Source organism: Squalius cephalus, assembly GCF_949319135.1.
Source record: "Squalius cephalus genome assembly, chromosome: 4".
NCBI classification, from domain to species: Eukaryota; Metazoa; Chordata; class Actinopteri; order Cypriniformes; family Leuciscidae; genus Squalius; species Squalius cephalus.
This window is the reverse complement of record NC_137125.1, coordinates 3299905-3315073: the sequence shown is the minus strand read 5'-3', so window position 1 is coordinate 3315073 and position 15169 is coordinate 3299905. Positions and strand designations below refer to the sequence as shown.

General features: G+C 42.7%; 1 protein-coding gene across 1 annotated transcript in view; it reads right to left on the bottom strand.

Annotated features, from left to right (window-relative positions):
* The window catches only part of LOC307157224 (uncharacterized protein), a 90884-nt gene extending 78452 nt beyond the window's left edge, over window positions 1–12432 (bottom strand). The window contains exons 1-4 of the mRNA XM_079869067.1: window positions 12133–12432; window positions 10027–10139; window positions 9800–9893; window positions 85–177 (exon numbers count right to left, since the gene is read on the bottom strand). Of these exons, the coding sequence (XP_079725193.1) occupies window positions 85–177; window positions 9800–9893; window positions 10027–10139; window positions 12133–12142 (310 nt within the window). The 5' untranslated portion in view covers window positions 12143–12432. The remainder of the gene's footprint in view (window positions 1–84; window positions 178–9799; window positions 9894–10026; window positions 10140–12132) is intronic.
* Between the last annotated feature and the right edge of the window lie 2737 nt (window positions 12433–15169).

The following is a 15169-nucleotide window of genomic DNA, read 5'->3' as shown; positions in this document are numbered from 1 at the left end:
TTTGTAATTAGTGATGCAATATTTGATGAAGAGGGAAAAATAAACTTGTAATTATTTATATATTTATTTAGGTTTGTAAAGCACCTGGAATGAAGGTATCCTTGCGGCAGTCATACAGCATACCAGGAAACAGAGGTCTTCCTAGAGCTGCCACTTCTATGGTCTGTGATGCCAGGGCTGCAGTAAATAACAAATAAAAGGTATAATTTATACTTAGAATATTTATAATAGATATTAACAAAATTATAGTAATGAATGAATGTAATGGATAGTAAATGAATGTAATGGATGGTAATGAATACTGTTTAACTCTTTACCCGCCAGCATTTTTGAAAAAAGTTGCCAGCCACTGCCAGCATTTTTGATCATTTTCACAAAATTTTCATGACCCACAGAATATTTTGTTGTATGAATATCTCAAACATGCAAAATTTCAAAAGAAAGAACACACCCTCTGCTTTAAAAAACAAAAAAGGTTTTATTCTAGCTTCATGCATTCCCTTTTAAGTAAAAAAAAGCAACAATTCGAGCAAAAAGCTGAGAAAATCGCATTTTTGTCAAACACTACGTCTGGATCTAATTCAGAACGATGATCAAAACATAGATGGATAGAGTAGATTGAGTCAACACCCTCAAAGCTTGCAAAGTCCTATAGCTTGTCCTGGGTCGACTTTTCATTCGGTAACATTAGGCAGTTTTGATTAATGTGATATTTAATGTTGATGAATGAATGCTTCTGCTTCTTTTTCACCTGCGTTTTGATCAGGAGATGCGTAATATGCCCCCTACCGTAAAAAAGCCGGAAGTTTCCGCCAATGGCGGGGAAAGAGTTAATACTGAAGAAATCCATTTTAAAATAAAGATGCAAGCAGCAATATGGGGTCAAGCAAGCACTGAAGCCATAGCAAGCACATGGCATGGCAAAGAAATACAGAATTAAACTTTCGACCTTCAGGTCAGTATAATTATATCATATAAAATGCTTAATTTGCATGTACACATTTAAAAGACGCTTTTATCCAAAGCAACTTACAATAGAGTCTCTTACATCAATTACCAGAGCGAGCTGTGCTTGCACCTCCTATTCAGGCAGATGCAGCAGTTCCTGCTCTGGGCAGAAACCAAACTGCTCTCCCAGAGGGCAATTTACTTTCTGTCACGATCCACACTTGGGAAGAAGGGAAAGATCCAAGGGTGCAGTATGAAATGTTTAATAGGGAAATCCGTTACTCAAAATCCAGTCCAGGCAATAGTCGATATCATAATCCATCCAAAACAAGAACATAAACAAGAACACAGAAGTGGCGTGATAAATACACAAGGACTCCGTGACACCTACTAAAACAGACAGGGTATATATACACAGGGAACACAAGCTAAACAAGATAACAAGGGGGCGTGGTAAACTGAAACACCTGTGAAGACTAATCAACATAACGGGGAACAACTGAACATGACAAGACACATGGCAGGATCACATGACAAGCAGGGAATAATATGATAGACACTAACAAGGAACAAGACACAAAACCCACACCGTGACATAACCTCCCCTCTACGGAGCGGCTACCAGACGCTACAAGACGTGACAGACCAAACAAAAATCCCAGGGAGGTGGAGTGGTGGAGGATCAGGGGAAGGGAAGGGGGGCCAGGTCCATGGAGGGAAACGGGGACAGGGAGTGACAGTTCATCTGGCGGCCAGGGCGGAGCAGACAGTCCATCGGGCGGCCAGGGCAGAGCAGACAGTCCATCGGGCGGCCAGGGCAGAGCAGACAGTCCATCGGGCGGCCAGGGCGGAGACGACCCCTCGGGCGGCCAGGGCGGAGACGACCCCTCGGGCGGCCAGGGCGGAGACGACCCCTCGGGCGGCCAGGGCGGAGACGACCCCTCGGGCGGCCAGGGCGGAGACGACCCCTCGGGCGGCCAGGGCGGAGACGACCCCTCGGGCGGCCAGGGCGGAGACGACCCCTCGGACGGCCAGGGCGGAGACGACCCCTCGGGCGGCCAGGGCGGAGACGACCCCTCGGGCGGCCAAGGAACAGGCACCGGCTCAGGAACAGACACCACCGGAACAGACACCACCGGTTCAGGAACAGATACCACCGGCCCAGGAACAGACACCACCGGCTCAGACACCACCGGCTCGGGACCAGGCACCGGCTCAGGAACAGACACCACCGGCTCAGGAACAGACACCACCGGCCCAGGAACAGACACCACCGGCCCAGGAACAGACACCACCGGCCCAGGAACAGACACCACCGGCTCAGGAACAGACACCACCGGCTCGAGAACAGGCACCGGCTCAGGAACAGACACCACCGGCTCAGACACCACCGGCTCGGGAACGGATACCACCGGCTCAGGAACAGACACCACCGACTCAGGCACTGGAACTGGCACCACCGGCTCAGGCACTGGAACTGGCACCACCGGCTCAGGCACTGGAACTGGCACCACCGGCTCAGGCACTGGAACTGGCACCACCGGCTCAGGCACTGGAACTGGCACTGGAACTGGCACCACCAGCTCAGGCACTGGAACTGGCACCACCGGCTCAGGCACTGGAACTGGCGCCACCGGCTCAGGCACTGGAACTGGCGCCACCGGCTCAGGCACTGGAACTGGCGCCACCGGCTCAGGCTCAGGAACAGACGCCACAGGCTCAGGCTCAGGAACAGACGCCACAGGCTCAGGCTCAGGAACAGACGCCACAGGCTCAGGCTCAGGAACAGACGCCACAGGCTCAGGCTCAGGAACAGACGCCACAGGCTCAGGCTCAGGAACAGACGCCACAGGCTCAGGCTCAGGAACAGACGCCACAGGCTCAGGCTCAGGAACAGACGCCACCGGCTCAGACACCACCGGCTCAGGAACAGACACAGGCTCGATGGTGGCCATCTTGTTAGGGGACACAGGCTCGGCAGGCGTGATGTGAACAGGCTCGGCGGCGGCCTTCTTGTCCGAAGACACAGGCTCGGCAGGCGTGATGTGAACAGGCTCGGCGGCGGCCATCTTGTCCGAAGACACAGGCTCGGTAGGCGTGACGTGAATAGTCTCTGGCTGGGCAGACGGGACGTGAATACTCCTGGGAAACTCTAGGATCTTGAATAGCGTCGAAAAATAATCCAAGAGTTTTTCAGCCGCTATGGCAACAGCGGGCTGCTCGAGCACGGCCTCCTGGATGACAGCGGGCTGTTCGGGCACGGCCTCCGGGACGACAGCGGGCTGTTCAGGGACAACCACCGGAACTGGGACCACCGGAACCGGCACTGGGACCACCGGCACTGGGACCACCGGCACTGGGACCACCGGCACTGGGACCACCGGCACTGGGACCACCGGAACTGGATCCACCAGAACAGTCACGGAGGGAGTCCCTCTTCTCCTCCTCTGTTTCGGGACCACCGGAACTGGGACCACCAGAACTGGGCTGGAAACCACCAACCCAGGGTCGAAGAGGGGCCAGAGTGGAGAGTGGTGTTGGTCTCTCCCACGTCCACCTCCTCTACTGCGGCCTCCACGGGTCCCTCGAAAAATGACCAATCGGGTCCCCTCAAAACCTTGCCCCCTCTCCCGCTCGGTGGCTGGGAAAGAGGTACTGGTAAACATACTGCTGGATCAAAAGCTGACGGAGTCCTTCTGTCACGATCCACACTTGGGAAGAAGGGAAAGATCCAAGGGTGCAGTATGAAATGTTTAATAGGGAAATCCGTTACTCAAAATCCAGTCCAGGCAATAGTCGATATCATAATCCATCCAAAACAAGAACATAAACAAGAACACAGAAGTGGCGTGATAAATACACAAGGACTCCGTGACACCTACTAAAACAGACAGGGTATATATACACAGGGAACACAAGCTAAACAAGATAACAAGGGGGCGTGGTAAACTGAAACACCTGTGAAGACTAATCAACATAATGGGGAACAACTGAACATGACAAGACACATGGCAGGATCACATGACAAGCAGGGAATAATATGATAGACACTAACAAGGAACAAGACACAAAACCCACACCGTGACACTTTCTGGCTGGAGAATTGGAAACTTTGGGTCTTATCCCTGAAAAGTAACAGCTCGTAGATTCTGATCTCTAAACTGAGGATGTTGAGTCACTTTTGACTTCCAGAGCTCCCACCTCAAGAAAATCGTATGATCTAAAATTGATTCCTTTTAGGATCTTTCTGTGGTCCTGGAAAGTTTTTTTTATTATTAGAGGCTCCATTTGAGCTCTTAGAGTCAGCCTCAGAGAGGCTTCTCACTTTTAAGTACTAAAGAAATACTATTTTTGTCAAAAATAAAGTCATCAACTAAGATGTTAGCTGTTCCAATGTTGGCAATATTCAAACTAATGAATACATATGATAAAATGTGCCTATAATCTTTTTTTTTTTTTACAAAGAAAGAGTACACTTGAAATATTGTTGAAATTGTAATTATTGTTGTAATTGTAACCTTTTTAATAAAATAGCAAAACATATTTACAAGATAGATGTAAGCAAAATCTTAAATGGTCAATATAAGTCTTCCTCTAAATATATCTTTTGTCCTTGCATTGTGGCTCAGTCAGTGTCACACCTGAATGAATGGCTAATTATGCAGAGTGGGTGGTGCATTGTATTCTCAGGTGTAAACCACTCCTTGTTCACGCCCCCCTCGCATATTGGCTTTCCAAGCAAAACCTGTCTTACACAATTTAAATCAATGTATTGTTTTAATGTGAACGAAAAAGCAAGACTATTTTCACATCATTTTGAAGCCAGAACATCCATTAGTCAAGTCTTATTGACACATATTTAGTATGTGTTTTGTGGCCTTATTTCAGCAACTTTCTTTTTTTTTTTTTCAATAACTACGCATAAACATTATTCTCTTAAAAATACAAACATCTACATGCATGTTGCTCACATATTATGGTAGCCCTGTTTGTGCTATATAGAGTGAATTTACACCTTTGCCATTATCATGTTTATAAATAACTGAAAAAAGCACAAATGTCAGGGCATGTCAAAACATCCCAAGGGCCCCAAAAACACCTTAGACCCCAGAGGGTTAAAAGCTGCTAGATCTGCTTATTTTTCAACCCTATTAGAAGAAAATAAACAAAACCCTAGGTATATATTTGAAACGGTGGCTAAATTAACGAAAAATAAAGCTTCAAGCCCAGAAGTTTCCAAGCAGCACAGCAGTAATGACTTTATGAAATTCTTCACTTATAAGATTGATAATATCAGGGACAAAATTATAACTATGCAACCGTCTACTACAGTATCGCATCAGGCAGTGCATTGTAGTCTCCCTGAGGAAAAATGTGATTAATTCGTTGCTATAGGAGAGGAAGAATTTTGCAAACTCGTAAATTCATCTAAATCAACAACATGTATGTTAGACTCTATTCCGACTAAGCTACTGAAAGAGATGCTTCCAGAGGTCATAGATCCTCTTCTTAATATCATTAATTCGTCTTTGTCTCTAGGATACGTACCAAAAAACTTTAAGCTGGCTATGATTAAACCGCTTGTTAAAAAAACGCAACTTGATCCTACAGAATTAGTCAATTACAGGCTGATCTTGAATCTACCTTTTCTGTCAAAGATATTAGAAAAAGCAGTATTTTCACAACGGTGTTCCTTTCTTGAAAGAAATGATATCTGTGAGGATTTTCAGTCCGGATTTATACCGTACAATAGTACTGAGACTGCTCTCGTTAGAGTCACAAATGATTTGCTCTTATCATCCGATCGTGGTTGTATCTCTCTATTAGTGTTACTTGATCTTAGTGCTGCATTTGACACTATTGACCACAACATTCTTTTAAATAGACTAGAAAACTATGTTGGCATTAGTAGAATTGCACTAGCATGGTTTGAATCATACTTATCTGATCGTTATCAGTTTGTAGCAGTAAATGAAGAGATGTCTCATCGATCACAAGTTCAGTATGGCGTACCACAAGGCTCAGTACTAGGACCGCTGCTGTTCACTCTGTACATGCTACCCTTAGGAGATATCATTAGGAAGCATGGAATTGGCTTTCACTGTTATGCCGACTATTATACTGATCAAAGAGGTCAAAGTATATAGAGCTAGATCTGAGTATATACAAATATACTCAGCTCTATATTTCTTCAAAACCTAACAAAACTTACCAATTCACAAAATTAACGGAATGCATAGCTGTATAAAAAATTGGATGACTAGTAATTTCCTACTTCTAAATTCTGAAAAACAAAGATTCTAATTATTGGACAAAAAACTTCCTCACGTAATAACCTAGAATACTGTCTAACACTTGATGACTGCTCTGTTAAGTCTTCGTCGTCGGTTAGGAACCTGGGTGTGTGTGTGTGCTCTTTGATACCAATCTTTCATTTGAAAGTCACGTGTCTAGTATCTGTAAAACCGCATTTTTCCATCTTAAAAATATATCTAAATTACGTCATATGCTCTTATTGACAAATGCGGAACAATTAGTTCATGCGTTCATGACATCAAGGCTAGATTATTGTAATGCTCTACTGGGTGGTTGCCCTGCACGCTTAATAAACAAACTACAGCTGGTCCAAAACGCAGCAGCTCGAGTTCTTACCAGAACCAGGAAGTATGACCATATTAGCCCAGTTCTGTCAAAACTGCACTGGCTCCCTATTAAACATCGCATCAATTTTAAAATATTGCTGATTACTTAGAAAGCACTAAATGGTTTAGCTCCGCAGTACTTGAGCGAGCTCTTAACGCATTATAGTCCTTCACGTCTATTGCGATCTCAAAATTCCGGCCAGTTGATAATACCTAGAATATCAAAATCGACTGCTGGCGGTAGATCCTTTTCCTATTTAGCACCAAAACTCTGGAACAATCTTCCTAACATTGTCCGGGAAGCAGACACACTCTGTCAGTTCAAAGCCAGATTAAAGACACATCTCTTTGACCTAGCATTCACATAATACATTATAGACTTCTATAATTCAATGTTAGGCTGCATAGATTAGGTCAGCCGGAACCAGGAACACTTCCCATAAATCCTGATGTACTCGTTACATCATGAGAATGGCATCTACGCTAATTTTAGTGTCTTTGTTTATCCCGAGGTTTTCCCGCAGCCTGCCGGATCCGGGCCGTATCCAGATCTGACGAAGGACCTTCGCCTGGACCCGATGACAACGCAGTGCTGAAGTGCCAACTAGTCTCTCCCTATGGAGGATCCCTTTACCACTCCAGATAAAGCATTTTTGGGAAAATTCGTTTCGCGTACCTACCCCGAAGTGATAAAATAAAATAAAATTCTATATCAAAATTGGTAGGGAAAACCCGGTACTTTGTTTAGGCTTGGTCTGTGGGGAATTCCAAACCTACGCACATATATTCAAACGCACATAACTATAGAACCAATTCTTAATGCGCATGTGAACGCCATCAGCGTTTCTCACACGTCAAAGTCTGTATAGAGAGGATGGTGTCGTCTTAGCGGCCCTAACAAATAATTGTTAAGACGGAAGCAAATCAATCAAAACTAACTTTAGCTGGAAAATAACTTTATTAAAGAACCGCTATAAAGCCAAAACAAATCTGTTACCATAAATTATAAGTTTATCTCTGTAAAGTTGCTTTGAAACAATCTACATTGTTAAAAGCGCTATATAAATGAAGATGACTTGACTTGCATTGACATTGCTCAAAAGAGTAGGAGATCTGTCGGCCCTGTCAGTAGCTTCCTCCTGCTTAGACTTTCCCCCAGGTATGATCAGAGCTATTTTGCACACCTCCTGTAATCGGCCACCCTGTCGTACTTCCCTTCGCCGCATGAATTGCTGTAGCAATAGAGAGACTGCATCTACTATATCCAGTCCAGGCTCTTAGGATTTATGTCGGGCCAGTGGCGTACATTCTCCCAGTTTTTTTGCAAGTGTGTGTGGGGGACCGAACGTCACCCCAAGTATTGGGATGTGTAGGCTCACTAGCTTGCGATGGTGGAGGTGGAAAAGACGGCTACCAGATCTCAATTGTTCCAAAAAATAAAATAAAGTTTATTTATATTTTAACTCAGAATTCAAGAAAACAAAATAATCAAAAATAAATCGAAATAGCACAATGCTTTTAGCTTCCAACAATAGCAAACACTTTGTACATAGCCTCACAGCAAGCTAGTACTCACCCTCACTCTCCCGAATACAGAATGAGGCCCTCTTAAATAGGCCAAAGCATTAAGCCAAATTGGACCATACCAACATTCAGGGTATTATCTTTAGCCTAAGGCCATAAATAAGCTATAAGCTAAGTAGAAAATAAACATTACATGAAAACAAAATATTATCCTCATATCACTAACATTTTTTACAACATTTACACCACCTATTCACACCACACATATACATACAACACATTATTACAAACAAACACCCCTGTGAACAATGCTCTGCACCCTCTGCCCTGTGACCGAGATAAATACCGCCCCTACAGCGGCGCGCGCATCCGCATAGGAGCAGTCGAATCGGACCGGGATGCAGGAAATGCGTGAGTCACAATATGTAAGAATTAACTAGGATTTCAGACAGAAACGGAGTAAATGGGACATGAACTAGTGGGTACCGCACTACATGTCATGGAGGTGGTAAAGTAGGAAGTAATAAGCAGTGACAAATTAGGTTTGAATGTTATGAATGAAATCGCGGACTAACCGTTCTACAAACAAATGAACGGGAATGCATTAATGGCGCATAGCCCCGCGTCAGCCTTCTCTTTAAACACAACCCCCCCTGTGTTCATAAGCCATCCATACCCCTTCACAAAATAACACAAGTTGCCCAAGCATGGCATCATGTTTATAAAGGAGCGTGCAGGTGTATGTGTGTGCGCGTGTTCAAATGTCCAGAGTCTCTCCCGCTCTTGCGTGTAACGCCATTCACAGTCAATGCGAGAGTGCGTAACAGTGAGAAGTGAGGTTCACTTTCTCACAGTGTGGATATATGCAGGTTGGAGTAACGAGCATTAAGAAAGGTTGGGGCATGCCGAATGGTAGGGGCGCGGAGAAGGGTCTTTAATATTGGTCGTGAAAGTTGTCGGCCAAGGTGTGCGGCAGGGTTAGTTTCTGATGTAGCAATTGACCTGTCGGCACACCTCCTTTCTGCACGCTCATTGCTCCAACCTGCAGCTACCCCTGTCTTGTTTTCTGGTCTGCTTTAGTAACACAGTCACCAAGCAGTGTCTTGTCCCACTGGATTATAGATGCTATCGCTCTGTCCTATGAGGCTCTCGTAATGGCTTTGCCTCTGGAAATCCACAAGGAGTATAGCATCTTCTAAAGCTCTATCTAGGGGTGAGCCCTTACATGAGGTTTGTGCTGCAGCCGGCTGGCCCTCTCCGCACACATTACTCAGGACTTACAGTATGGACATGGGCTCAACCCCAGGGTCACAGGTCCTTCAGGGTTTGCCAAGTCATGTCTGCATTCAACAGTTGTCTGTGTCAGTATTACACAGCCTTGTTGGGCAGGCAATCTTCCTCAGTGTGGCAGCGTTGGTAATGACATTCCCATAGTGTCAATGCCATGACAGCGTTGATTTCCCTTCGAAAGGGAACGCCTCAGGTTATGCTTGTAACCTGGTTCCCTGAAAGGGGAACTAGATGCTGTCATGGCGTTGACACTATGGGAATGTCATTACCGACCCCTCTTAGGGAACTGGGTTACAAACGTAACCTGAGACGATTTTTCCTTCAAATGATATTGAATCTGTGCAGTGATATTTTTGATAGCACATTCACATTTTGTAACAACATTTCAATCTTACCTGGATGTTTTTTGTCTTCGTCTGCTAAGAAATGAAGTCCTCTGGTGTCTTTGTTTAAAATCTGAAGTTCATCAGGTTTGGGTTGTAACACTTCCTATTTTTGAAGGAATGGTTCATAAAATAATTTTCAAAAAAAAAAAAAAACTTCCACAAAGATTTTTTATCTTTTAATCTCATGAAATTCATCTGGTTACACTTGCACATTTTGTCTGAGGGAGTGCACTTACCTGTGCATTCACCACAGCTAGGGTCGCCAACCATAGATATGTACAGTAGATGTAGCTCGGCTGATTCAGGTATGTCAAAAGTGCCGCCATCTTGGAATCGTCAACAAGGAGACCTGTTTGAATGTCAGTGTGAAGGAGATGCCTGTCACAACCTTGTCTTGTTTAGTTTCATTGTCATATTCTGCTTTGTTTTCCCTGTCACCATATGTTCTTGTTTTTTTGTTTGTTGTTTCTTAAGTGTTCCTCTCTAATTATTTATAGTTATAGGCTGCCTGTATTTTTCCTATAAAATAAAGGTAAAGGTAAAATTATTATTATTATTACTATATTATATTTATTCTTAAATACTGTAATTTTATAATAATGAAATGGTGTTATTACTACAATTATAATTATTTTTTATATATTTTTTTTATTTAGTACTACTACTAATATTAATCATAATAATTATTATTAGTCATATTGATCTATAAGCATCCATTTTTTGGGGCCAAATTGTGCAACCCTAAAAGTAGGCACAACAAACCTGGTGTTCTTTATAATTTTTTGTGAATGTTTAATCTCAATTTTCACCACAGTTTAGCCAGATTTCCCCCCTTAATTGTGCAGCCGTAGTTGCTCCTGATATCAGCTTGTTCACAGTTGTTTTGTTGTTGTTTTTTACAGGAACCAGATGCCACTGATGAGTCCTGCTGACTCAAACTTTCACATGAGTCTTTAAACTGTTTTCTCTGATCAAGTCAAGTCAACCTTTATTTTTATAACACATTTAAAAAGAAACAGAAGTTGACCCAAAGTGTTTTACAGATCAAGTAAGAATAAAAAAACACATTTAAATACAACATCATACATTCTATCAGCTTCAAAAACCCATTTCATGATCTATTCAAATGCCAAAAAAAAGAGATATGTTTTTAAAGAAGACTTAAAAATGGCTAGCGAGGAAGATGACCTCACATAGAAAGGAAGACTAATCCATCATATCTGACCCTTCGCCGAAAAGGCACGGTCACCCTTAGATTTATAACAGTAACGAGGAACTGTCAATAGCAATTGGTCAGAAGACCTGAGTGCTCTAGTTGGAGAGTCTGGGCATACACTGAGGAGGAGTAAGATTCTATGTAATCTTGTATTATCCTCGCAGCATGTCAGTTATGTTGTGATGCGCTATGAATTTATTGCATGGCAATATGCATGGATGAAATTATTGCATGGCAAATGAATTATACATTTTATAATAAAAGTAGACTTTCCATAATAATAATAATAATAATACAATAATACAAATAATAATTTTATATAAAAAATGAAAATGCTAAATCCTCTTGATATTGATAGCTGATGCTTGTTTTGACAATATCTCTGGATACACAATATCATGGTCTATTGGTGCAACCCCGTCAACGGGGGTTTATCGCACATATTTCACACGTATAGTGTGAGCAGTGAAGTCACAGCTCGATGATCGGACCGTATAGTGTGAGCACATAAAACGTGAGCTTTGGCTTTACATCGCATGAGATCTACTCATTCAGTCTGAGTAGGTAACTTTGCTGAAATTGCACGGTGTATGCCTGCCTTAAGGGTGTAAAAGGTCACTTATATATTTGGGTGCGAGACCAATAGTGCCTTGTAAACAAAAGTCAAAATTTTTAAATCAACCCTGAATTTCACTGGAAGCCAGTGTAGAGATACTGTCACAGTGTCTGGTTTGTGTTTCCTCGGGTGTCCACTAGAGGTCTCTTCCCCATACGTTCACCTTTACTTATAGAACTGCATTTCCCATGATCCTTTGTCTGTTCTCATCACTCATCATTGCACGCAGCTGTTCCCCATTACATTGTTAGTTTCTGTGTATTTATAGCCTGTCTGGTTAGTGTTTGTCACAGAGTTGTTGTTGAATGTCATGCTACACTTCCAAAGTCTGTTTCTCGCCTGTTCTTGTTTTGGTTCTTGTTTATTTTGTGTTATTGTTTATTGGACTGATTAATGGATTTCGACCCTGGCATGGATGACTATGATTCTGATTACTTTGATTTTGACCTTTGCATGGATGACAAAGAATTGGATTGCCCTAACAATAAATATACTGCTAATGGATCTTACCATTTCCCATGTGTGTTCCGTGACAGAACGACTCCGTCCACTAATAGATCCAGCAGTATGGACTTTCGTGGATCTTCCCCAACCGCCCATAGGGGGAGTTCACAGGTTGAAGAGATTCCCCCCCCCGTATGAACATTTTTCAGTGCCTGGCATTGTGGGCCCGCCAGACTGAGGAGGCCATGGTGGTCAACAGCCCAGAGCTCCCTTTGCCGCTGGTCCTGTCCAGCCCGAAGCCTGCACCTCGCCATAAGAAACGGCGGAGGAGGAGGAGGAGGAAGACTTTCTGTCTCCCTAAAATCCCGGAGATCGTCCCCGTACTGTCCGCTGTCGTCCAGGAGGTCGTTCCCGTGCAGCCCGCTGTCGTCCAGGAGGTCGTTCCCGTGCAGTCCGCTGTCATCTCGAAGATCATCTCTGCCCACCATCAGTCCTGCCACGGTAAAGAGGGCTGTCTTCCTCTTTTATGCAGTGGCAGTACTACATGCATGAAGGAGACACAGCACATCTGCCGATCCAGAGACTGTTCAGGTCACGTCTGCCGAGCCAGTGTCTCAAATTGTGCATACACAAATTCCAAGTCAGTAAGGGAAAGGAAAGTTTTTATTTTAGCAATTGATCTCAGATGGTAAAAACTACTCTTTACAACAGCACTGATCTGCTTATTGAAAAGTAGAGAGTCAAAAATCACTCCAAGGTTCCTCACATGATCTTGTGAGTTCAACGATAACGGGCCTAACTGGACAGCTAGGCCAGGTTAACGAGACAAGAAGGAACCTAAGATCAAGACTTCAGTTTTGCTCTCATTTAATTGCTCTCAATTAGCCAGCCAATGTTTGACATCTTTAAAACAATTTAAGGCATTTTCAGATAAGCAATTTTTGTCTATACTCACTGGGAAATAAAATTGGGAATCATCGGCATAATAATGATAGGATATGATGTACTTCTGAAAGATAAAGCTAAGGGGAAGCATATACAATGAAAATAACAGGGGTCCCAAAGTTAACCCCTGAGGGACACTACATAGTAGCTGAGCCGGAAAAGTTTCCCAAATTCACAGAGAATGTCCTTTCTTTTAGAGAGGATGGAAACCACTGGAGGGTTGTCCCCTGCATGCACACCATACATTATGAACTGTTTAAAAGACTATCATTGTTGACTGTATCGAACTAAGCAGAATATAATTTGTGACCTTCAATAATGCAGATTCAGTGCTGTGCAACATATCTGAAACCAGACAGAAATGTATCCAAAATGTTAAATGTATTTAGATAAGGGTAGAGCTGGGAATAAACAACTCTCTCCAAAATCTTTGACATGAGAGGCAGTTTGGAGATTGGCGGTCTGTAGTTCTCATGTATTGCCAATGTAACAGGTCAAAGAATGACAAGTATTTTTGCAACCTTTCATCTTTTATTTTCTATTGTTTGTGAGTTTATTTCACCAAAATATTGTATTGTTCAGTCATGTCACGGTAGCTTATAGGTATTGGGAGAGTAATTTGTTATGTAAGTGCACTCTCTATTGGATGTGAAATCATATACTGATTTTTCGCGTTCTTTTCTCAGTCTGCATTCTACTTGATTGAGAGAGGTATGTGTTTGCGTCAGCCAGGCCCGGGGTGGGTAATCGGCCGCTTCTCTTTTGGGCCGGTCGAGGAAATATATATATTTTTTTTTCACATTTGTCACATTAGTTACATTAGGCTACACGCTCCGCATTCTGACACTGCAGCGCGCAGCCGCTGCATGGGTTGTACCATGTGAGCCTCAATTATCACCCCGCAAGAACAACTACAGTGCTTTACAACTATAGAACAAAAAGAGTTACAAAAACTTATCACTTCATCTAAACCAACAACATGTTTATTAGATCCTATACCCACTAAACTACTGAAAGAAGTGTTACATATAGTGGAAGAGCCTCTCCTCAATATTATTAACAAATTTTTATCTTTAGGTCATGTTCCAAGAACATTTAAACTGGCAGTTATAAAACCTCTCATTAAGAAACCACAATTAGACCCACATAATCTAGCAAATTATAGACCCATTTCAAATCTACCTTTTATGTCTAAAATACTAGAAAAAGTTGTGCCCGCCCAACTGGGCTCTTTCTTGCAAGAAAATGACATCTATGAAAAGTTTCAGTCTGGATTCAGACCGCACCATAGCACTGAAACTGCGCTCGTTAAAATCACAAATTATTTACTTTTAGCTTCTGACCAAGGCTGTATCTCAATACTAGTTTTACTTGATCTTAGTGCTGCGTTCGATACTATAGATCACACAATACTCTTAGATCGACTACAAAATTATACTGGTGTTCAAGGACAAGCATTAAGCTGGTTCAGATCATACCTATCTGACCGCTACCATTTTGACTATTTAAATGGAGAAAAATCTATCATAATTCAAGTAAACTATGGAGTGCCGCAGGGATCTGTGTTAGGCCCTCTGCTATTCTCAATATATATGCTGCCACTTGGAAATATTATAAGGAAACATGGAATTAGTTTCCATTGTTATGCTGATGACACTCAAATCTATATTTCATCACGGCCGGATGAAAACGCTAAATTATGCAAATTGACAGAGTGCGTTTAAGATATAAAAGATTGGATGATGCTCAATTTTCTTTTATTAAATCCAGACAAGACAGAGGTACTACTTATCGGTTCAAAAAACCGCCTACAAAACCTCGCTCACTACAACTTTAACATAGTAGGATGTCCTGTTACTTTATCCTCTACAGTAAAAGACCTGGGTGTTATACTCGACTGTAACCTGTCTTTTCAAAATCATATTTCATATGTTACCAGAACAGCCTTTTTCCACCTTAGAAACATTGCTAAGCTACGTAATATGCTATCAGTTTCTGATGCAGAAAAGTTAGTTCATGCATTCATGACCTCGAGACTAGATTACTGTAATGCTTTATTATTAGCCGGTTGTCCTGCATCCTCAATAAACAAGCTACAGTTAGTCCAAAATGCAGCCGCTAGAGTTCTTACTAGATCAAGAAAATATGATCATATAAC